Source organism: Triturus cristatus, chromosome 3_2, assembly GCF_964204655.1.
Source record: "Triturus cristatus chromosome 3_2, aTriCri1.1, whole genome shotgun sequence".
NCBI classification, from domain to species: Eukaryota; Metazoa; Chordata; class Amphibia; order Caudata; family Salamandridae; genus Triturus; species Triturus cristatus.
The window spans coordinates 826968631-826993382 of NC_140584.1; the positions used below are offsets into that span (position 1 = coordinate 826968631).

At 43.5% G+C, this 24752-nt stretch overlaps 1 protein-coding gene across 5 annotated transcripts in view; it reads right to left on the reverse strand.

Annotated features, from left to right (window-relative positions):
* The window catches only part of INPP5K (inositol polyphosphate-5-phosphatase K), a 501130-nt gene that overhangs the window by 69688 nt on the left and 406690 nt on the right, over positions 1-24752 (reverse strand). For all 5 annotated transcript variants that reach the window (XM_085649054.1, XM_085649055.1, XM_085649052.1 and 2 more), the window contains one exon: positions 14800-14883. In XM_085649054.1, the coding sequence (XP_085505180.1) occupies positions 14800-14883 (84 nt within the window). The remainder of the gene's footprint in view (positions 1-14799; positions 14884-24752) is intronic.

The following is a 24752-nucleotide window of genomic DNA, read 5'->3' on the forward strand; positions in this document are numbered from 1 at the left end:
CTGTTCTATTTTTATCAGTAGTTCGCTTTCTAAATTTTGTGATTGCTAGGGAGGAAGAGGAGTAATTGTGAAATGCTTTTATAATGTCTGAAGTGTAGCTATAGGCATTCCCAGGTATTGTCAGTCTGTGACACTCTTAATATGGTTTCTTGGTTTCATTTTTCTAAGCAGGAATCTGATTGGATTTGGACTTTTTGCCTTTTTCATAACACTTTTGGATAGTGATAAACATCTTTCTGGAAGCATCTCTAATTAGTTCAAGTTTGTCCCAACCCTTTCTCATTTATCTACGGAATTTTAACAACCAATTTAATTTATGTTGTGTTTCAACATGTGCAAGTTGGGACTTGAGATCAGATTTGGCATGTCTACTAAAGCTGGCCCTTTGTGCAAATAGGTCACCACACAACTGCCTTGGCAACATCACAGGCTGAATCCCAAGAAACCTCCCCATTATCAGTTTCATTAAAATAATACTCAAGAGACTTCAATGTGGGGGCAAGACTTGAAGAACCAAGATGGTGGATGCTCTATCGTTGAGCTCCGCGAGATGATTGAAACATCCTGCATGATCCTGCAATACGAAGCCACATCATGGCTAAATATCTCCTCAAGAGTGCACATCACAGAGGGAGTCTGACCCTAGGAAGAGTGACAAAGACCATCGCAGATTTAATCACACTGAGTCGGTTGCAAACGGCACAGATTACCATTTTCCAGGGACACGGCAACAATGTGGCTGGCTGAAGAGGCACAGCCTTCCTGTCTGGAGCACTCTGAGGTGGAGAGAGGCTGTGGAGGACTGACTGATTGCATCTGTTGCCGGGGTTGCTCTGAGTGTCGGCTTGAGGGTGAGTACTCAGGGAGGTGCCCGCATGTGCAGCACAGCCTGCTTCCCCGGGTCTGTGGGTCTGGCCAGAGGCAACTGTGGCTCCTCATTCAGGCTACTATTTTACTGGAGAGGGAGAAGCATCTGGTTTGCTCCCAGTCCTCACAAAGTGCATTCAAGGGAGCCACACATTGACGGATTTTGACTGGCCTGCCTTCTGTGGTGGTGTTTGAGTGAGCCAGTCGCATGCTACCTAGCTCCCTGAGAGGGACAACAATATAGAGCGTGGCAAAGCTCAGACTGGCATAATAATTAGCAGGAGAGACTCCTTCACTGTCTTCTTCACTACAGTGCCTCCCCTTGAGGTAGATGAGTTTTATCTGGGTGCTGCCTCTTCCTCTGTGAGGGCTGCATAATAAACCTTGCTGCAACGTGAGACAAACAACTGGAATAGGGCTCGCTAGCTGACTTCCTCATGAACTCCACAGGGGTGTATTGTGGAAGGGTTGGGAAGACGGGTTGTGTCGCCTCAGCAATGCTAGCAGACTCCGAGGGCTGGGGGACCTGGGGTCACAAACTCTCAACTGTACTGGAGTCCAGACTGTGTTGTGTTCTGCCCCCACCTGTGGACCACACTAGGGGCTTATCTCAGTGAGACATTTGTGTTTAAAACAGCCATGGTCCACAACAAGCTCTTCCAGCCCCTCGGACATGGCCTCTTGGATACATTTGCTAATATGAGCTCATCTGAGCCTCGAACTTGAGCAGTGAGGCAGGGAAGGGGAGAAGGCTACAACAGCAGGAGGGGGATCCAAAACTCCACAAGCCACTGAAATCATCGTGCAAGCCATTCAATCCTGTAAAGAATCGCTGAAAACAACGATTGGTGAGGAATGACGTTTCCCTGCTCCACCAAGACTTAAGATAAGAAGTAGAACAAATCCCAGCAACCAAGTCCAGGCTGATTGAAGTGGAGGACTCCCTCAAAGAAATGCATGAAAGAATTGGCACAGCTGGCACAACCCAACAGCAGCTCCAATACTGCACCTTATAATTTCCCACGTATTTGCCATCTTACATCTAGACTGCACATATAAGCAGGGGGGTTTGCTATAATTTACAGAAACTCTCTAACCTTAAACACACTCTCGCTACAAGATACACCATCAATTAAACTCTTGAAACCTGAAATCAAACTTGAAAAGAAACTGCTTCTGTACTATCCACCTGGTAACAACGCAGTCTTCCTAGAGCAACTTATGTAAACAAACACAATCAATACCACCTCACTCTCTAACACAATATTATTGGAAGATTTCAACTTGCACTGGAACAAGCACAAAGACCCCACAGTGGCTGTACTCTGTAACCTGCTCTGGGACCTCAACATGATTCAAGCATGCAATGGTCCAACACACAAGAAAGGTGCCACAATTGACATCATCACTAAACCAGGATCCGCATCACCCAAACAGACTGGTCAGACCACCATCAAATTATTTTCCAAATATCCACCCTAGAAACTAAAAAGAATCAAGGGTCAAACGAGAAGGGAAAAAAACGTGTGTAAGGGATTACAGCTGCGTAAACAGAACAGAACTGGAGGGTCTATGCTAAACCTTCCTGGCACCTTGGACGGACCAAACATTGGTTCAAGAATTGAGGTACCTCTACAACAGGAGTTTAGCTGACATAGTTCAGAAGGCTGCTCTGATATGTCTAAAAAGGCAAAAGAAAAAACTTGCAGTACAGTGGATCAACCAAAATCTAAAAAATGAAACAAGACAACTAAGACCTATGGAACAACTTTGGAGGAAGGACCCAAATATTAACCACCTTGAACAATTGACTAGCACAGAATCTCATACAAAAAGGCTATCTTGAATACCAAAACATCAGTGATCAGATCTCAACTAGACAGAGTGAAGAACAGGCCCAGAGAACTCTTTGACCTAATAAAACAACAATCAGCAAAAGTTGCAGAACCCATAATTGCAAAAAGCTTGACAGAAACCTATAACGCCTTCTCCACTTTCTTTAAAGATAACATCTTAACCATTAGCAACTCTATTCCCAGACAAGCTCGCATCCAACCTAGGGATTCCATCAATCCTGCTCTCACAGCACTCAGCAAGAATACTGACCAATTGTCTCGAATCTGTAGTAAGCGAACCGACAAAAGGAACCATCGTCTGGCGCAACGCCAAAGCAGCGCAGTCAGGTGAAGCGGGAGTGTACACGAACTATACGGACCTGAAATGTCCAGGGCTAAGGGGCTTAGATGGTCGCAGCAAACGAAACTCAATAAATTTACATTGCCAAAGCCGACTGACCCTGACCACAATGCTATATCCAAAATGGCGGCTGGAACAGAACGTGCAGAGCCAGACCCAGCGCTGAAAGATATACTGGAGGCCATCTCGGGGGTACACGCCTCCTTAGAGAAAAGAATGGACACTATCGCAACCGAATTTGCCCTTCTATGAGGGGGCGTGATGAATATGGGGGAGAAGGTCAAACAGATGGAAATGGTCACTGCGGATCTCGTGGACAACACCAGCCAGATGCAAAAAGACATCAGAGACTTGCAGACGTTTCGTAAACTAGCGGAAGAAAAGCTGGATGACTACGAAGGCTGCACTCGAAGGAATAATATACGAATAGTCGGGCTTCTGGAAAGAGCAGAAGGTCTGGCGGCCGACCTTTTTGTAGAAGAACTGATACTCAAACATCTCCAACCCAAAGGGCTTTCACAGTTCTTTGTTGTCAAGAGGGCCCATAGAGTACTGGGAGGCATACCAAAGCCGGGGGCGCCTCTTTGTCCAATGTGGGCCAGAATTTTGAACTTTAGGGGTCGAGATAGCATGCTACATACGGCCCGAGTGCCCCTGTCCCTCAAATATGAAAACAGCGAGAACTCCTCCTTTCCGGACTTTATGCTCACCATTCAAAGACAGCACAAGACCTTTCTGAATGTTAAAAAACGGCTCAGGGATAAAGGACTCAAATAAGCAATGCTGTTTCCTGCAAGGCTTCTTGTTGCTGCGGATGGCAGAGCCTGGTTCTTCGACAGTCCAGAGGCGGCTGCCGACTGGCTGGAGGGCTGGAGACCGGCGGAACTGCACAACGCTGGCAGAGGCTGATATTGAACCGTACGATCTTAACGCTGCAAGAGATGCTGCCTTGCCACTGACAGCGCAACCACGGCGGTAAAGTGCTGGATCGAACTCACACAGCCTTGCTGGAAAGACCTGGACAATGAAAGCCAAACAGGCGTTGGGAGCTAAGTTTCATATTAATCATTAGACTATATTGGTCGTCCCAGGGTTGCTTTATGTAAAATGTTGGTTGGAATCTGTCGATTGGGGTGGAAACAAGGGTTCTCCCCCTCCCCCATTACATTCTACTTTTAGTATACAGTTTAAGGGCGACAGGCACTCTGCATAGTTGAATCATGGGCAGTTCAAAGCACGGAGTGCAGGGGAGCAGGGTGGGGGTTGTTGGGATGGGATTGTATTGTTTTTTAGTTTGTTAGCAAGTGCGACACTGATTGTGACATATGTCGAGAGGGGACTTGACACACATGACAAAGTCACCAGATATGCACTGGGATAAAAGCTTTAAATTGTTATCTTGGAATGTTAACAGGTTGGGAGACAAACTGAAGCATAGTATCGTATTGCAGTATATTAAGAGACAGTCTCCTGACGTCGTGTTACTCCAGGAAAAGCGCCTCATAGGTAACACATGTAAGGCTCTGAACAGATGGGGCTACCGACTAAATATCCACTCGGGCTATAGCACCGGTTCCAGGGGGGTGGGCATTATGACCAAAAAATCCTTCCCAATGTCAATCGATCACACCTGGACAGATGTAATGGGCAGATACGCAGTATTATCGGGTCAATGGGAAAGTATGCCACTAACAATTGTGTATGTCCCTCCGGGATTGCAGGGGCGGCTGTTTAAAGACCTGGGCAACCTGTTATTATCCTTCCCCGAGGGCAGATTAGTGGTGGGCGGGGATTTCAACTATGTGGTATCAGGGACCCTGGACCGGTGCCCTGCTCGTACTATTGGCTAAACACAAAGGTGGCTCCCAGACTTCACAGATGCGATGGGACTGGCTGATGCATGGCGTACATATCACCCTGACAGTCTCCAATAAACCTTTCACTCAGGTGCCCAAAACAGTTTATCCCGTATTGACTACCTTCTCACCCCAGCGGCTCAGGTTAGCTACATTCACGAAATCAAACACTTGGTCCGAAGCATATCAGTCCATTCGGCGCTGTGGGCTCAGGTAGTTCTGCGCGAGAGTAAAGTGGGTAGAGTAGCACATCAGACAGCCATCTCTTTTCAAGAAACAGACTCTGTAGACCTACTCGCCGACATAGTGCTCCCAACCCTAGAGACCGAAGATAGAGAACTGCTTGAGAGTGCCCTCACTAACGATGAAGTGGCCTAGGCCATACGAGGCTTTCAATCGGGGAAAGCCTTGGGCCCTGACGGGCTGCCGATCTAACTCTACAAACTAAAACATGATAAAATCGCTCCCCACCTTCGGGGCATGTTTGAAGAAAGTCAGGAAATAGACAGGCTCCCGCTGGACCAAAGAGTAGCCATATTGGTCGCCATCCATAAATCAGGTGAACCTAGGGATAAGTGTTCCTCGTATAGGCCAATCTCGCTGCTAAACGCTGAACCCAAAGTTTTGGCCAAGTTACTAGTGGGACGCTTGGTGAAAGTGTTTGACAAACTGGTACACCCAGATCAATCTGGCTTCATGCCCAACAGGAACACAGCACTTAATCTGCAGCGACTACATGGAGTACTGGGGTGACAAGAGTCTATAAGGGAGGATGCAGTAGTGGTGTCCTTGAATGCCACGATGGCCTTCGATACCATTGAATGGCCATACCTCTTTGCAGTATTAATAAAATGGGATTTGGGCCTCACTTCATTCAGTAGATACATCTCCTCTATACAGAACCCCTGGCGCAAGTGGTGGTAAACAACAAAAAATCAGCAGTCTTTGCATTGAAACGTGGGACAAGACAGGGCTGCTCACTGTCCCCACTACTCTTCGCCTTGTCCTTGGAACCGCTTGCAGCCTAGATATGCAGGGACCCAGTCATCCGTGGTCTGAAATGGACAGAGGGTTTGGAGGACCGTATCTCTTTATACGCTGATCACATTCTGTTATATCCGGCGTCCCTCAAAGCATCAATCAATAGGGTTCTCAACATATTCACATCATTTGGTAGATATTCCGGATATTCCATAAACTGAGGTAAATCTGTATTATATGTACTTTGTGGACAGTCTCCATCCCTGCCCAGAGGTTGCACCATACAGGAGGCAAAAGATGGAGTTAGGTACCTGGGGATCTACATCACAGCGGATCCCTGTGCTAAGTTCGAGCAAAAATCTACTCTCCCCATTACAGAGACTTAAACGCAATGTCGCGAACTGGAAGGCGCTCCCTCTGTCCCTGTTGGGCAGAGCGGCGTTATTCAAAATAATGTCCCTGCCGCGCTTCCTCTATGCCCTCCAAAACTATCCAAATCCAGTCCCTGCAAAATACTTTCAGGAAGTGGAAAGTGTACAGCGGGAGTTGCTTTGGGAGGGACGTCCCCACATAGCCTTTTCAAAGCTGGTGAGGGGTTGGTATGATGGAGCCATTGGGCTTCCTGATATTAAAAAACTACAATTGGGTGACTCATCTGGCAGCCATCAATCATTGAACGTACCGTCACAGGGAGGATCCAGGCTATAGAATGGATAAATGGCTATTGCCCGGTGGCAATTATAACATGGCCCTGTACTCCAAACCTAACATGTTTTCCCTGATCAGACCAACTAGACACTTAGTACACGTGTGGCATGCCGCCGCTAGAAGCATGGGCTGAGGTTCGAAGCCAACGCAGGGAACTCCCCTGTGGGACACCGATCAATTGGGTACGCAGAGGAAAACAAAGGGATTCGACCGGTGGGACATGATAGGAATATCCAAACTAGGCAATCTATAGAAAGGGGGTGGAGTCGTCCCATTTGCTACTCTCCAACAGGAGTATGAAATGGCTGACTCGGAACGCTACAGATACACGCAGGTGAGACATGTACTGCTATCACAAATACTGAAGGGTGAGTCCCTCCCAGAGGCTTCTCCTCTGGAAGACAGACTCCTCGACGGATACATGCAAACAAAAGCAGTATCACTAACGTATAAAAAAAAATTCAATAACGCCCAGACCCCCTTGAAACACTTCAACGGCACTGGGAAAGAGATGTCTCAGACCTAGACGAAGAAGTGTAGGAGACGATGCGGGCATGAGAGTACGTTCATACATATACTATGGGACTGTGTACATATTCGAAAATATTGGTCAGACATTCACCAATGTTTCAGGGAAGTTTTTGGAATAAGTATAGACATAAATGCTAAGAGGAGTCTATTAAACGTCTGGGAACACACGGATCTGCATGGCAAAGATAAGTTGTGGGTGATGCTGGGGTGAAGCGAAACAAAACGTGACCAAGTTATGGGGCGTCAGTGTGACTCCCACAGTAGCAGACTGGAAGATAAACATGGACTGGTGTATGATGCAAGAAAAAACTGTTTATATCGCGAGAGGCTGCCCCAAAAAATGGATACAGGTATGGGGCAAATGGAATGAATACCGGGGTAATATCTGTAACCCACACGACGTCCCCTCTTCGTCAGTGCCAAACACACCCTGAGAAATGTAATGTATATGAAGATTGGAATGAAATGCTGTCCTCTGTAATCGATATGTGTCACACAGAATAATTATAGTACTTAATGTCAACAGTAAATGTCGCATTTAAGTTGTTAATAAAAATATTTATTAAAGAAAAGAATACTGACCAACACACCCCAACTGTCCCAAGAAAAATAGATCTCTGTCTGAGGGGGAAATCCAGAATCCAGAATCCCATTCCCTCCCACCTCACTGAAAGGGAGCCACCAATCGGTCACTCATTTATGGACAAATATTGTAAATGCATCTCTCCAACAAGGATCATTCCCTGAATGCCTGAAGATGGGACAAGTATCTCCCTTACCCAAAAAAACGGGCAAGGACCAGAAAGACAAACAATTTCCGACCAGTAGTTTCCAGGCTAAATTGATAGAAAATGCACCCATGATTAGCTAGGCAAACACATCAAGAGTGTTGACCTATTAGGCAAACACAAATCTGGTTTCAGGCCTGGACAATACAGAGGTCGCCATTCTACACATCCCAGATGATATACAAACATCATTAGACCAGAACTAATCCTGTCTCATAACACTTCTAGATTTATCAGCGGTCTTCAACTCGATCAGCCACGAACGCCTCTGAGAAACTCTTGAACTCAGAATGGGACTATCAGGAGCTGTCCTTAACTGGTTGACCTTCTTCTTGCAGAATCAACAACAGAGTGAAAATAGGCACCACCCTATCGAATGTAGCAGACATTGACAGGGGCGTTCAACCAAGTTGTACAATTTCACCAACGCTCTTCAATCTATACATGGAACCACTCACTGATATCCTTATACAATCAAAAATCTCTTACCGCATGTATGGTGATGACACTAAGCTCTACATCAAACTCTCCTCTCAAGAGGATTTTTGGAGACCGGATGACACCCTGAGGAAAACACAGGACTGGCTGGCACACAACCATTTAAAACTAATCCACTGAAAACCGAATTCATTATATTCGCCCCAAGCCCTGCTTCACAACCTTACTTTCCTAACATCAAATCACTAAACTGCACCCCAACCATCTGCGACTCCGTAAAATCAATTGCTATCACACTAGACTCAAATCTAAACATGCAAGCTCCTACACAAGCTGCAACTCAAAGCGCTAACCTACATCTGCACCTTCTACGAAAACTAGAACCCTTGATACCGATAGGAGACTTCAAAACAGTAGTGCAATCTCTATTGCTCTCAAGACGACTATGGGAATACCACACTCATAGGTCTATCAAAAGCCTATCTATGATCGAACCCGTAATATACTACAAAGCTGCACACTTGATTCTTGTGAACAAATGTGTTTACTGCCCTTAATTACGATGTTAGACCTGGCCTTTTTGCAGCTTTATACCCAAACCTTTTGCCTCCTATTTTTCTGACACTGCTGGACTCTAGGCACTTTACAACTGCTTATCAGTGCTAAATGGCATATGATTGGCATATCTGATTTACTGGTAAGTCACTAGTAAAGTGCATTGAGTGTGCCAGGGCATGTAAATCAAATACTAGTGAGCTTGCAGCATTGGTTTTTCCACCCATATGCATAGCCCTGTAAATGTGTCTCAGACCTGCATCTGCAGTGTCCGCGCACCCACTTTCAAACTGCCATGTCAACCTGGCAAGTGCACCCACTTGCCAGGCCCAAACCGTCCCTTTTCTTACATGGTAGGCTCAATGTACACCACGGACAGGGTGAGGTATGTGAACGATAGGGCACGTACTGGTGTGTGTTACATGTCCTGATAGAGAAATACTGTGTCTTTCAGTTTTCACTATTAAAAGGCTATCTGTCCCATAGGTTAACATGAGAGCTGCCTTGTACCATCTTACAAGAGTAACTGTCCATTAGGCCAAGATAGGGAAATCGAGTTTAGGTTTTCTGAGCCCAGAATTTAATAACACACCTTTTAATGAAGGTGGTTTTTAAATTGTGTGTTTGAAAATGCCTCTTTTAGATAGTGGGCATTTTCTTGCTTTACCATTCTGTGCGCCTCTGTCTGTTTGTTTATTCAACGTCTGGTTTTGGAGTGACAGCAGCTGTGCAATTACAATTTGTATTGCACTTCTCAGCTGGGTTAATATTAGCCCCCTGTGAGGATTAGGTCAACAGTACCTTTAAAGACACTAGTTATGGCATCTTCGGGGCTCCGCAAGTATGTCCCAGCTTGCTGCAGCATGGGATGCTCTCTGCTTGTGCTTGCTCTGCCACCGAGGGCTGAGCAAGCACAAGCAGAGAACAAGCACAAGCAGAGAAGAGCCCCGAAGATGCCATAACGAGTGTCTTTAAAGGTACTGTTGACCTAATCCTCACAGCGGGCCAATATTAACCCAGCTGAGAAGTGCAATACAAATTGTAATTGCACAGATATACTCTCTCTGGTCCTGAAGAAAGCCCCCTAGATCTGGCTGGGCAAACAGGGCTGAAACATGTCGACCGTATAAATGGACATTTTCAGCATGTCAGACATAGTAATACGGTCTAAAAGCACACGCTCACCATTTTAATTTCTTTAAACTCCCACCCACCAATAAATATTTTCACTCAAGTGAGGATGTTTGAAGAATCTCACCTTACCACAATCATTTTTTTAAAACTTTTTTGTCTCTGGACACTACTGCGAATACCAGTGGTTAACCTCCGCATGGAGGTCAGCATACCCAACAAACGCTATGACTATGCTGTCACGCTACGTATAGGCGTAGAACCAAGATATACTGCCCCTTTCCATTTCCAGTTACGTGCATGTATGTGGATTTTTAAGAAGGAACCACTAACTAACATACCCTGGTAGAGTGGTTACAAGTGATCCATGCCACAATTTGACCAGCCACACAATGGCACATGATATAACAATGGCACTTGTGCCATCAAAATAAATGTTTCACGATCAGGGCCGGCTGGCATGGCTGGTGGGGTGTATCACGGGGGTGTGTAGCGGGGGGTTGCGAGGGGTGCCGTGTGGGGGGTGTCGTGAGCGGGGTTAGAAAGAAAAAAAAAGAAAACTTACCTCGGGGACAGGACACAGGTTTTCAGTGCTCCTGCCCTCCTGAGTCTGCTTCCAGGAACAGGAAGCAGGCAGCCAGGCTCCCTCCCTTGAGCCAATCACAACGCTACACTGCAGCGTTGTGACTGCTCTGAGCGCCGTGACATGGTACTCAGCCAGGGGTCGTAGGGGTGGACATGTTCTGCATGCAGCCTGCATGGAGAACAGGGAACTACGCATGACTGCTTTGGTCGGCCCGGCAGGGACGACTAAACAGTCATTGCGCACTGGAATGGGCAAACCCTTCCGCCCCTGATCTGGTCGGAGAGCAGAGCAGCCCCGCCCAGCTGCCCACCGCAAAGTAAACATAATATGATAATAACTAAAAGTTATCATATTATGTTTCCTCTTCTCGCACTGCTTGAAAGCAGTGGGGCGACACTCCTCTGCCATAGCAGAGGAGCTGCCACTGTTCACGACCTGAAACAAAATGTTCTTTTTACAGACTGGCCCAAAAGTGGTAAGTATTTTGCTGCCAGGGATTTCATGTTTTTAAAATTGTTCTAATGAAAGTTGATTATTCAATTTTGTAGATGGCATCTGCAAGTGTGCAATCACAGGCTGGTCTTCATTATTAGTTTGAGCCATACTTAAGGTTTCTTGCCCGCCCTATTTATATCTGCGTTCTGTGAGGTCAGCATATTAGCAGGTGTCTTTGGTGCTTTTGTCTTTATTGACAACATAAATGGAACTGTAAAATTCAGGTGTAAAGCCAGCTGATGTGAGGGGTGGCTTTAATGTCAGAAAAATTCAGAGTAGGAGAAAGTGGCTTAGCTCAGCTCCATCGAAACCACCAATCAGGGAAGTAGATTGTATATCAAAAGAAAGGTGGGTTGCATTTATAATGTAGCTAGAGGTGAGAACTTTACTTCTTAGCTCGATTGATAAAGACGAAAGTGGTTGTTCATGATATACATTGAGAAAATTGTGTCATAGTGAAGATGAACAAGGCCACTAGCAACAGCTAATTTAACTGGGATCTGAACTGTGGGTGCAAGCATAGACTAGGGCTACTCACGGGGCTCCAGACTCAGGATATACCAGATGGATTGCACCAAGACAGCCACTTTGCACACAGCTGTATCAAGCAGCCTAGCTTCTTTATCCAGCTCCCAGGTTTTGTCATGCTGGTCTTGCTCATCAGGGTGCTGATTCGGAGCAGAGTTGACATAGATCTCAAGGCAGCTTCACTAATTACAGATTCTCAAGGTGAGGGGTCTCCTCCTCTGAAACTAAAATGGCTCCCAATATCTTGTAGCTCCTTCGCGTTAGAGCTGCACTGTTGGCCTGGTTCAGATTTTGCTTTCGGACACAGTGGAAGAGTATTACTTCTAAAAGGCTGCGGATTCCCCACCAATATAAGTTCAGCTCATCTTTTCTGGGGCTGTCCAGTCACAATACTTTACAGAATGGATCCCTAGGTATGCACACCTCAAGTTTAACCTACAGATGGTGGAAAGAAGCCCTGTTGGGAACACAGTGCTTAATGAGTGTGCATGCGTCTTGATGCCCCCACTGAGAACCTTTCTTTATGAAGCAGATTAAAGGCATTCAGAAGTCTCTTCATCCCACGGGCACAATACATTAGATTAATTTCAGGTTAAAAAGGCCACTGATCAAGCTCCACTGCTGCAGAATACAGATATTTCAGCCCTCTATTGTGAGGAATCTCTTTTTTAAACCTGAAACTCACTTGCAGACAAAAGACTCACTTGCTGCTCTAGCAGCTAAATCTCACTCAGAGATCCCAGCCCCTTTTGTGGTCAAGATCTTCAGTTTTTCCTTATCCACAGACACTGCCCGACCCTTATATGAGTGCAATAATTACACTCTTTTTGTAAAAAATCCTCCTTAGATAAGATACAACTTTGCATAGCAACTTCCGTCCAACTGCAGGATTGTCCTGGATGACCAAAAGCTGGGAAAATGTGTGTTTACTTGGCTCATTTAGAGAGAGACAGCCTCCAAGACTCTCACCAGTCATGCCTTTGCCCAAGACATGGAACCCAGACAGCCCTGGTGGAGGTCTGGAATATGCTATTTGAACTGCGTTATGTAAGATTGATTAGTGGGTTTTAACACCATCAACCATTCGCTTCCTTCGGAGTGCCTTTCTATGGTGTTGTGGGTCTTTGATTTTACACTAAGCTAGTTTGCCTCCATCTTTGAGGGCCATACCATATGCATCAAGCTTATTACTTCTTCCGCTTTACCACAATCCATGCTCTCTCAGGTGATATTTAACATTTATCTTAGACCGTTGCTCCTGTTCATTCTGAAGAACGTCTTATGCTGATTAAATCTTAAGGAGTCAGATCAACCTAACTCCTTTAGAAAGTTAAATTCAAGGAGCGAAAAAGCCTCAAATTCAATGAAGGGGAAAACAGAAGTAATGCTTCTTCGCTCCAAGCACCTTTGTTCATTCTATACTTGCAGTCATTACCAGTTATCTTACTAGGAGTCTTAACTGATTACTCTGATACAGTAGGGAATTTGGGAATCTTCAGGAACGTTGACATGACTTTAGCTCCTCAAACTGACTAAGTGATCAATAACTGCTAGTTCAACCTTCACCCATTTCTTAGAGTTCTCCACTTTCTTCCAATCGGCATACATCCTTTGGTGTTTGGGCCCTAAATAAATCCCAACTTGATTATAAGAATGCCCTATTTAGGGAACTCTGAGCACCACTTTAAAACACTGTAATGCTTTCAAAATGCCACAGTTCAGTTTGTCTTTAGTTTGCACAAAGAGGACAGTGTCTTTCATCCAAGGAGTTGTCCTACCAGCTGATACTAAGCGCAAGACTGCACTTCAAAATTCCGATTCTGACTTGTGTTCATAAATGCTTGCATACTGTGCCTGTCTACTTGATTCACAAGATCACCTGGAACTGCCTCAGATGACCACTCATCACCAGTGACCGATCATAGCTGACCATTCCTGTAACTACTTGTAGCTTCCGAAGGGATTGACAATTTTCAGTGTTGGAGACTTAACTCCGGAACCGTCTCCCACTTGAGTTGTGGAAACTTCAATCTTTAATGGTGTTTATGAAAAAGAGAAAAGTTGGCTTCCAGCTCACAAGCCAGGCTCTCGCTTTATCACACACTAACTTACTGTTTTCCTAGTGTCATAAGTGACACCTATCAAAGCTGTTATTTATGTAGGAGCTTGAGTAAACACCAACCTAAGAAAGTTCCACCACATCTCTCCTGTTTTGAAAGAACAGCACTGGGTTCTCCCTGCCACAAATCACTTCAAGACATCTTGAGTGATCTATAACAAACACCACCTGAAGGTTGTTTGAGCTGATGGATCATTAGGGATTATTCCTTTCTGCTACACTCCGAGAAAGTGGAGGTATGCTAGATAGGATAATACTTCACAAGGATTGGCTGCAGCAGAATGGAGGTATAGTAAAACACAATAAAAGGCTCCTAGGTTCAACCATACAGCTGTAATTCTGGCTTGCACTGCCTGTAGCTTGGGCCACCACACTCATTTCTGGGTTGTCTGCATTTCATGACACAACTTCCTTCAGCTCTGCAGACAAACTCCCTGCAGACATGTTCCTGATGTGTTTTCTGCCAACCTTGTTCCCTTAAACTATGTTATTAGCTGACCAACCTGCTGCAGATATTTTGTTCACCTGGGGTTGGTTTCTTAGCCCAAGACTGTGAATCTACAAGGAGTTTCATCACTACATCTACAATCTATTATCTAGTCTGTAGTGTCAATGAATATTAAATAGTAATTAATCACAAGCGGCAAGGAATAATTCAGAGTACAGTTGTAACGCAGGAAAAATCCTTACATAACGAAAAGGGGGTTGGGAAAACTGCACTTGGGGTGGTAGATCAAGAGGAGACGTTGTTAACTTTTCCTTCAACCTTAACTTGCCAACCTATCATACCTTGCAGGATCACAACTGCACATGCCTTCTTCCTGTGGACTTCAGCTAGTATGGAATTCCTTTATGCAGTTTGTATCTTTATATTTTAACTTCTGCCCCTCAGATGTGTCACAGTCCATTCTTATCGTTTAAGCTCCTACCACATACAACACTATGTTGTACTGACTCATCAGTCCTGCACAATACGGATATTCAGTCAGACATCACTAAAAAGAATGATTTTATACTGACCTGATTGACTTCTTCACTGAATGAAATTTCATCATCTTTGACCCAGGCGTACGTCACGTAGTCATTTGTATGTCTGAAGCCAACCTATAGACAAAAATTCTGAAACTTAGAACTTAAAGTCAGGTTGAGAAGCAGCAACAGCTTATCTACCAAAGGCAGGGCATGGTGAAATGCAAGGCATAACCTGAGATATGGGACACTGTAGAGCGCAGGTCTAAAATGTAAAAGGGAACATGGTGACGACCACGGGATTAACATGTCAGGAAAGGGTAGAGCATGACATAGATGCTGGGCATATTAAGTCAGTGCAAGAAATGTGGCGGTTCAAGCAAAGTGACATTTTCCACCCTCCCCAACCTCCAACCCCCTCCAACTGTGAGGCCAGTTGTCCCCACACTGTGTGGATATCCGATTCATGCTGTATTTTTCACATTTTCCAGACTTGCCATGATATTTCCCCTAGTGAATGCAACAATCTACAAGTCAATTAAAGGTTCTTGATGTCTTCTATGACGGCCCCCGGCAGAGCAGCAGGCTAATCAGGCAGGTCTGGGAACCCAAATGTGCCGTAACCGGTATTTGAGGGTTGCTACTGCTTTCACAAACAAGGCAACAGGAAGGCTTCTAGTTGGTTGCAGCAGTTTCAAAGTCCAGGGCCATGAGCACATTTTACCTGTTCGCGTTGAGATGTAATACAAAGTTCCCACCCCTCCACCTGTAAAATTCATCTATTCTCTTTCTATAACTGGGGCTAAGGCACCTCATATGCAGGTTGCTACACAACTGTTACATGGCTGGAATAACGGGTTAATTGATTCCTATGGTGAACACAGTGAATGTTGCACAAAAGGCTTTTTCTCCCGCTGTTTATCTTTGTTCATTGTATGAACAAGACAATCCACATGCTGCTCCTTGTACATGTCTGGGAGGGCAGGAGAATATACATCCATTACCGGCAGGGTCAAAACATCTGCTCAGCAACATTACATGAGTTCACCTCCTCTCTGTGTTGTGCTGGGCATTACTCAGCAACGAGTACCAAGTTGTCCTCGCCCTGGAATCCACAAAGTAACTATTTTGTAACTGTCCTCTTGCTTGTCCTGCAACATCTTGTGGCTGGTTGAGAGTTTAAAATGCAAAGATAGTTTCGACTTAGTGGCCCTTTGTAATAATAAATTGTTTCCTTTGAACTGCCCTGGTGATCCTGTTAATCAGGCATCAAGACCTCCAGTGGAATCCAGGCCATTGGCACATGGATCAAACTCTCTAAATTGTGCATGGTCCCACATTCCTTTTGAATTGGTGAATTTGAGCTATCACAAGGAATTTGAATATTTGAGGCAGAATCTCAAAAACCTGTCCTCAAACTCATTTCTAGTGAGCTGTCTCTCCCTGCCTTGCGATTAGGGCAGCTGATAAACTGGGGAAAAAGATGGGGCTACCAGGGAAGACTTGATACATTGTAGTATTCGGTCTGGTACATTTAACCCCTTTAAAACCTGGAAATACTGCCATAATAAAACAGTCTATACAAATCATATTTTTTTTAACTTAGTTTTAAAATAAAACCATAAAAAAACAGTTCAATGTTACATCAATGCATAAATATAATGTAAACCAACAAGTCTTTTTTTATAACAGCACCGTTTACAAATCACACCATGTAAAAACAAGTGCATTCATCAGGGAGCATTTGTAGGTATAACAAAGCAGGACTAACCTAAGTAAAATGTAATCCTTTGAGAAGAAGTAATGTAAAAACCTTATGTAGTTGCTTACAAAACACATGGTGTCCTGTTGAGAGATTGAATCACAACTACACGGTCCGATGGTCTTAACCTGGGACCAACCTCTAGGAACTGGTAATAAAGAATTAAGATAATTTAGCCTAAAACTTGTTAATAAAAAAAACAATGGTTAGCATTATTATTAACTGTAAGGTAGGGTTCAATAAAAGGAGATTATGTCAGTAGCGCATAGGATCGCAATGAATGCCTCTGAAGGTGTCAGGATTCTTTCTGATCAAAAAGATGGGACAGGAAACTTCTTGTAGTCCAGCTCACATCAGATAAGTAATGCGCTCCGGATGAAAGAAGAACTTCGGGTGACTTAGTGCTGTAAGACTAGAATTTAAAAAATGCAACCATGCTATACTAGTTACCCTCTCCAAACTAATACAATCTCTCAATATCACTCGATTAAGCTCAGTTTCCTTCTTAACCCAAACTAAAACGCACCTTAAAATTTAGTCCTGGCCTAGTTCCTCAAGGAGTATATAGGAAGGCATTCTCTGGTGTAAGGATAACAGTTATTTCATAAATTGGTTTTCAACAGTTTGTATGTTAGTGGAGTCTGAGTAACCCCATATATCACTACAATACGAAACAGTTAAAACACATTAGCTAGATAGATCTTTAATAAGACTTGTATGGCTTATTATCAAATTTAGCACTGAAATCAGAGACAAAGGCAACAACCCTACCCTGCAGATCTTTCTTCGAGGTGACAGGGACCAAGAGTTGCCACGACTGAAACAACACACCGAAATAACTAAGTGAGCCAAGCATGCTAATATGACACCCTTGTACTTTAGACAATTTAGTTTAAGAGGATATGGCGTTACTACCATGAAGTGTGATTTAGCAAAGTTGGTAATCAAGTCCGATGAATTCATAAAAGTTACAAAGGAATCAAGTAATTGATGCAACAAAAAGCGGTTCTGGTCTGAAGTACCTCACCGTCTGCGTAGAATATTACTGAGATGGGTGGGAAGCCAACATGAGTCATGTCCTTTCTCTCTTCTGTCAATACCTCACTGAAGCAGACATGTTCCTATGGATGTCTCTTAGGAAGTATACAATGTCAGGGATTACCTTTAGTGAGAACATGATGTTCCAAAATGTGTCTGTATTAACCCTATCGAAGGTGGATGTGAGGTCCATACAGGCAATGTGCATTAACTCCTGATTGCCCACGGTGTATTTAGGGATTGGTCAAGCGGGCTTAAACCTGTTCTGAAATCGTTTCAAATATATGAGACTATGGTTTTCTTCCACCTACTGAGACAACCGGTTCAAGACCCCCTGACCAAGCACTTTGACGACTGTGGCAATAAGCAAGATAGGCCAGTAACAACTTGGATGGTTCTTATCCCTTTTTTTAAATACCCGGATGAGTGTGGAAATGGACCTATATTTCAGTATACTAACACTACTAGCTGCATTTAAGACCTGGGTCAGAAGTAGGGCCCAGATATGAATATCAGATTTATACATATCTGAAGGGCCAGCGGCCTTATTTTCTGATATGGCCAGTATTTCATCGCTGACTTCCTGCCCATTGCAAACCAAATTACAGACTTCTAAGGGTAAATATGTGTCAGTATTCAAGTGGATGGTATCAGCAGGGCTTTAAACCCCCTCAAAATGTTTCATCCAGATGTCCTCTGAAATAGAGAGAGACAGCGAGGAATCCTTTGCCTGGACAAAGATGGGATGAATACAATTCTCCCAAAACAAGGCGCAACGAGTACAAGAAATTGTTTGAAGAAGTTGAACCTAAGCTTCCTCTTTCAGGAGGTGTTTTCATTCTTTAACCACTTCTTTATATTGTGAATGGCACTTAGGCACATCTGTTATATCTTTTTTGATGCCTTCAATAATCCAGATGGGTCCTAAAGGAGTGCCGGTTAAACCATCAACAACTTGGTATAGAATTTAAAGCACCTTGGAAAGTTAATTCCACTTTTATCTTTTCACAAATCTATCTAAAGGATGATAATATTTCACCTGCCTCTAAATTCATATTCACACAAACCTCAAAATTACAACTGCATCCTGAAAATAGCTTAATATAGTATCACTTTACTCTTCCTCAATCTATGTCCTTTATTCAATATTTTTACACCCTTACCAGGTAGTTGCATGGTACTCTTAGAACTGTTACCCCAATCCATGGAAAGTCTGGTTGGACTGTGGTCACTGAACCCCTTCTATACAAACTTGGAGCCTTTAATCTGAAGGGCAAAGGTACCGGGCACAAAAATAAAATCAATAATAGAGGTACACCCTCTCCCAGTGAAGGTTGGTCTAGCCAAGTGGTCAGAGTAAACATCTCTTTCCTTCATTGTAAAAATAAGGTTGAAATTGTGTAGCATCATATTTAGCATTTTCCTTTTCTGTGTATGTTTGAGATGTATATCATTAAGTACATGACTAGATAGAAGACGTTTAAACCTTTGACAACTTTCTGCACAGCAGTGAATGATGACATTTCCCAGAAAGACTAGAGAAATAAATAACTGGTGATCTTCACTGGAGCACTCAAACAATGCACACCTAAAGTGCATATGCTCAGGGTATATTTTGAGAGGAATTAGTTATAAAAAATGAAGAATTGTCAACCTCCTTTTATAAGAAGTATAACAGCACCAGAACCAGATTATGCAATCCAGTGGGAATTCTTGACATTTGGCATTTTATGGAAAATTTACACCAATGTGATAAAACCACTTTGGCTCTACCAAAAGAAGATGGAGTGGCCGAGCAATATTTTGTTCTAAATCCATACAGAATTGTTTTTTTAGAGACCTACCAGGGTTTCTGTAAACAAATAATCCTGGAATAATTAATAAAATCCAATTTAAGTGGGTAATTTACTTTAAATCCAGGCCTGCAATGTTCCAAATCAAAAACCCCAAAGAGCAAGAATTCAATAATGGCATAGTAATATAATTTTGTACATCAGTTAGGCAATCTATGGTTCTCTCAGGGGAAGTGTGACTCAGTCAATCAACATGCTCAAGGGTACTTAAGGCATCTAGGGCCTCATGTAGGTAGCCCAATACCGGTCGGTAACGGCCGATTTTCGGTAAATATACCGTTACCGACCGGTATTTAGGCTTTTGATATGTAGGGGGATCATTTCTGTATTCGGTAATTTACCGAATCGGTAAAATTACCGAATCGGTAATTTTACCGATTCGGTAAATACCGAACACAGAAATGAGATGTAGGGGGAGTGTGTGGTGGGTGTGGGGATTCGTTATTTACCACCAACTGAAAGTTGGTGGTAAATGACGAATGTCTCAGTTAAGGCATCATTTGGCCCTTAGATGTGTGCAATGTGGCAGACACACATGCCCTCAGGGCATGTATGTGTGCCACATGTGCACACATGCAGGAATCAGGGGTGCAACAGGGTGTCAATGTGACACTCTGCCACCCTTGATTGAGCTCCCCCCATTACCGAATCGGTATTTACCGATTCGTTAATGGTAACTGGCTTCCCATTGATTCCTATGGGCCTCCTGGCCCATAGGAATCAATGAGATACAGGTTACCATTACCGAATCGGTAAATACTGATTCTAAAATATCGACACTTACCGAATCAGTATTTTTTTACCTACATTACATTTACCGATTCATAAATACCGAATCGGTAAAATTCGGTATTTAAGAATCGGTAAATGTAATTTACCTGCATATGGCCCTTAATGTATTAGAAAGTTGCATGGTAAAATTATCACGAGAAACTACCCCGATGAAAACTGGGAGGGCAGGCGCTTGGGACAACCTGGGTCAGGGGAGGTTTATAGAAGAATCCCAGAGAGCGGGTCTGAATTACTAAAGAAAGATGTTCAATACAGGAGAACTGTGATAACATCTTGCCCAGTTGACAAAACTCAAAATGATGTGGGGCCCGATTCACAGAACTAACTTAAGACAAAATCCTAAACTTACCACCATTTTGGTATTCACAGAAGGCACTTACTCATTTTGGTATTCACAGAAGGCACTTACTCATTTCGGTATTCACAGAAGTTAGGAGTCCTAACTTTAGGACTCCTAAATGCCTTCTGTGAATACCGATAGTCTTAAACTTAGGATTTTTCTCAGTTTAGTAGTAGTATAGTTAGGACTCCTAACTTTAGGACTCCTAAATGCCTTCTGTGAATACCGAAAGTCTTAAAATAAGGATTTTTCTCAATTTAGTAGTAGTAAAGTTAGGACTCCTAAGTTTAGGACTCCTAAATGCCTTCTGTGAATACCGAAAGCCTTAAAATTAGGATTTTTCTCAGTTTAGTAGTAGTATAGTTAGGACTCCTAAGTTTAGGACTCCTAAACTGAGAAAAATCCTAATTTTAAGACTTTCGGTATTCACAGAAGGCATTTAGGAGTCCTAAACTTAGGACTCCTAACTTCTGTGAATACCGAAATGAGTAAGTGTCTTCTGTGAATACCAAAATGAGTAAGTACCTTCTGTGAATACGAAAATGGTAGTAAGTTTAGGATTTTGTCTTAAGTTAGTTCTATGAATCGGGCCCATAGTCTCTTTCTAAAGACTTTGGGTCTGACCCAAACCACCCAATGCGTCTAGTCATGTAAATGTGATGGAAAAGGAAGCAACCAGCCCCAGTATGTGTATTGATCCAATGAACTACGTTCTAATGACCTCTCTTATAAAAGAGAGATATTAACTGAGATAGCAACACATGGAGTGAAATCTGGGGGAACATTTATCATCATGGGGAATCAGGATTTGAGATGAATGAGTTAGATTTTCCCACCTCTAACCCTCCCCTTCTCACTAGAAGGTGGTATGTAGGTAGGAGTAGGTTGATTATTGAGGTAACAGGGACAGGACTTGGAGCTACATACGCATTGAATGTGAGAGAAATACCTATTTATGTGCTGGCCCAGGACACTGGGAATGTTTCTAATACGAAACTCTGTCTGAGAAGAGGCGGGACATGTAACCAAAGGGCAACCTTCTTTCAACATCATATACCTATTTATTTCAGATTTCTATTTTTCACATTTCTAAAGCACACAGCTACTCCAAGGAGTGTTCCGGCACTAAGAGAGCTAATAACCTGGTGCAACCCAGAAAGATCCCGAATCCCTACTCAGTACGCTATCTCGAACAGCCAGGCTTTGAGAAGCCTACGAAACTGAGATTAATTGTGGATGTTACGAAGCTGCAGGAGGAGATGCTTCCAGGCCTGGGCTGCCAGGAAAGAGAAGGAGGAACCCCCTCTTCCACTTAATTTTTGGAATGAATAACTGCCCTGCATCCACAGAACGAAGGGTCCTAGAAGGACAGTAGTGTTTGAGTCTGTTTGAAAGATACCTGGGGCCAGAGCCATAAAAGGTCTGTGCGCCAGAACCAAAGTTTTGAAAAGAATTCTGTCTTTAATCGGCAGCCAGGGAAATTCATTTAGATTAGTAGAGATCAAACTGTGATGAGGGAACCTAAGTAGTAGCTGAGCTGCTGCATTCTGAACCACATAAAGCCTCCCGATCAGAAGATCAGGAAGGACGAGATAAAAAACATTGGCATAGTGGAGAAGTGGTGTAATCAAAGGATGAATGACTGTTTTACATGATTGAAGAGGCAACAAGAACAGAAATTCACAGATTGTGGACATACAAAATTTGAGTTAATTCTTTTAGTCAGATCAGTCAACACTTTTTCAATTGCCATTAACTGCTTGTTACAATCTTCAGAGGAAGCGTTTACCAAAGTTTCCAATTAATTGTAAAATTGGATAAAAAGTGATTCAATCAGTTCATTAACCGAACTGTTTGGCCCTTAATGCTTCCCGCACCTACCCTCCCCGTCAGACCATGTAATCGAGTCCCAGAAGCTTTACATGTTAAATCATACCTTGTTAGGACTCATCAAGACAGCGCATGTGTTGTCTCTACGAGACATTTTGTACTTTATTAGTGGGCTTGGAGCCCATCCATTACTTACCATTGGTTTGCTTCACCCTCACTCATTTCCTAGCTATTTATTGGTCAGAAGCACCAGGCTTCCCTCCTTTGCCGTGTGTGTTTGTCGCTTGCCTGAAGCACACACACAATTCCTTGTGCCCCTCCACTGCTTTTTGATTTAGACGCTTCTTTTTCTTTCTGATTGAGCACTCTATCAGACTGCGTCTTGTTCAGCTGGCTCTGTCATGCTGTGTACTTCTCCCCACTCAGTGCCCCTCCCTCTCGCTTCCGTCCCTCTTCAGTATAGCTTGCTACCACCAGCTCTCCCTCTTTTGAGATCCTGTTGTTACTTTACCCCACCCACTCACTTCCACTTCCTCATTTGGGTGCTGCCCATCCACACTCTTCCTCTTTCCGTTGTAGCCTGCATCCATTCTTTTGTCGTTGCCAGTTGCAGCTCTTACAACCAAGTGGTAGGTACTCGCCATATATGATAGACCCTTCAAAAGTGATTATTTAATTTAAATAAAGAAAAGCTCACCTAACCTGCATTCATACTTATTTTTAAATTATACATTCAACTGTACGTAGGAAGCATAGATATTGAGCAGGAGAGTTCAGCTCAAAGTCCAACAGAGTACTTTACAGAAACCTTGATTACTGCACAAAGGGATGTCATTATAATGCAATACAGGTGCAATATGGCAGCACTTTGCCTGATTTAAAACTACATTCCATGCGTATGGGGTTCATTGATGAATAACATAAGGGTGGTTAAGCAGCTTAATGCACATGCCCTCCTGTTCTCCACCTCCATCCACCCTCTTGTTCTCCACCTGATTGCCAAAGCCAATAGCTCGCCAATTAGCCAAAATCTCACCCATAGGCGAGACCTATTGGCTTTGCCAATACTGGTTTCCTTATAGAGCTGGCGATTATGTGAGACATCAACATTAGCCTGGTGGGCATCTGCTGTTACAGATACAGATATGTACATGTAAGACCTATTCTTTTCATGAGATACAGCATTGACAGGCTGTTGAGTCTCTGATTTCAAACATTCTACTACTTTCTGGAGAAAGCCCTGACAACTCTCCCCACTACACCTGGAAAGTAAAGTGTGCAGAGAGGGAGAAAGTGAGAGAATAACTTGGTTTTCCAGTTGGAATGTAGCAGTACTTGAGACCCTGGTATACTGGAGGTAAACCTACCATAGATGCTGCCCAGTCCACTCGCTGGCCCAGATCTCGGAAAAAGGCTTTACCCTCATTCCTCTGGTAAGGAGTTTATATTTAAAGTTTACAAGGCTATCAAGCACCTTATTGCTGATCGTGCCCTCAGAAGCTGACTATAATACATGGGATTCTGTAATCCTTGTATAAATGCCAGCCTCTAATATATCATTGACTTGTGACTCACCCAGTCACCAGTTATAAAGAAAGGACGTCAGAACTCGACTATTATAAGTTATTACAGTGGAGTTCTGGCGTCACAATGCTGCTGTCAGAGTTAGCAGCCAGGGTGAAAGGCAGGTTAGGTCACGGAGCATAGCTGATAAGCTATTAAAAGCAATAAAAGCTGAACGCTGCTTTTCTTTCTTCTGCTCTATTTTTCTACTTTACAATGACAAGCAGAGAGAATATGTTTGCTATTTATGCCTCCCATAGAAAGCCTCCATCAGATTCTGAAAGTCATGACTCCTTACTATGACATCACTACAGTTGATAAAAAAAACTGGTTATCAACTGTGTGATGTCATTAAGGCCTTCTAGGTTAGACTGACAGCCCCCCCCCCCTCCCCTGAGCTGTCAGCGCAGCTCTGCTTATCTGGTTTGACAGAAAGCACAGCTGCAGGAGGGGGAAGGTAGTGGGTTTTGGTTAAGGATAGCAGGTAAGATATTTATATTTCTCTGTTGCGTCAGGGAGGAGAGGGCCTGTTATGCATAGCTCTTGCATTATCCTCAGCTCCTGCACAGTAGTTGAAGGCAGGGAAAGATAATTTGTGGGGCTATACATTACATACAATTATAGATTGTTAAAAAGTGAATTACAGGGATGTTTTTTACCTCAGGTTTCTGAGTGATATCATAGACAGCTCAGCTTCGCGCTAGTCTATTTGACGTCACTCAGTAAAAAACATCCCCATATCTCACAGTCACCCGTCTTTAATTTTATATATTTTTTGCACTCCTTAGATAGTTAGAGAAAAGCTAAAATCTGTCTGAATGCTTCT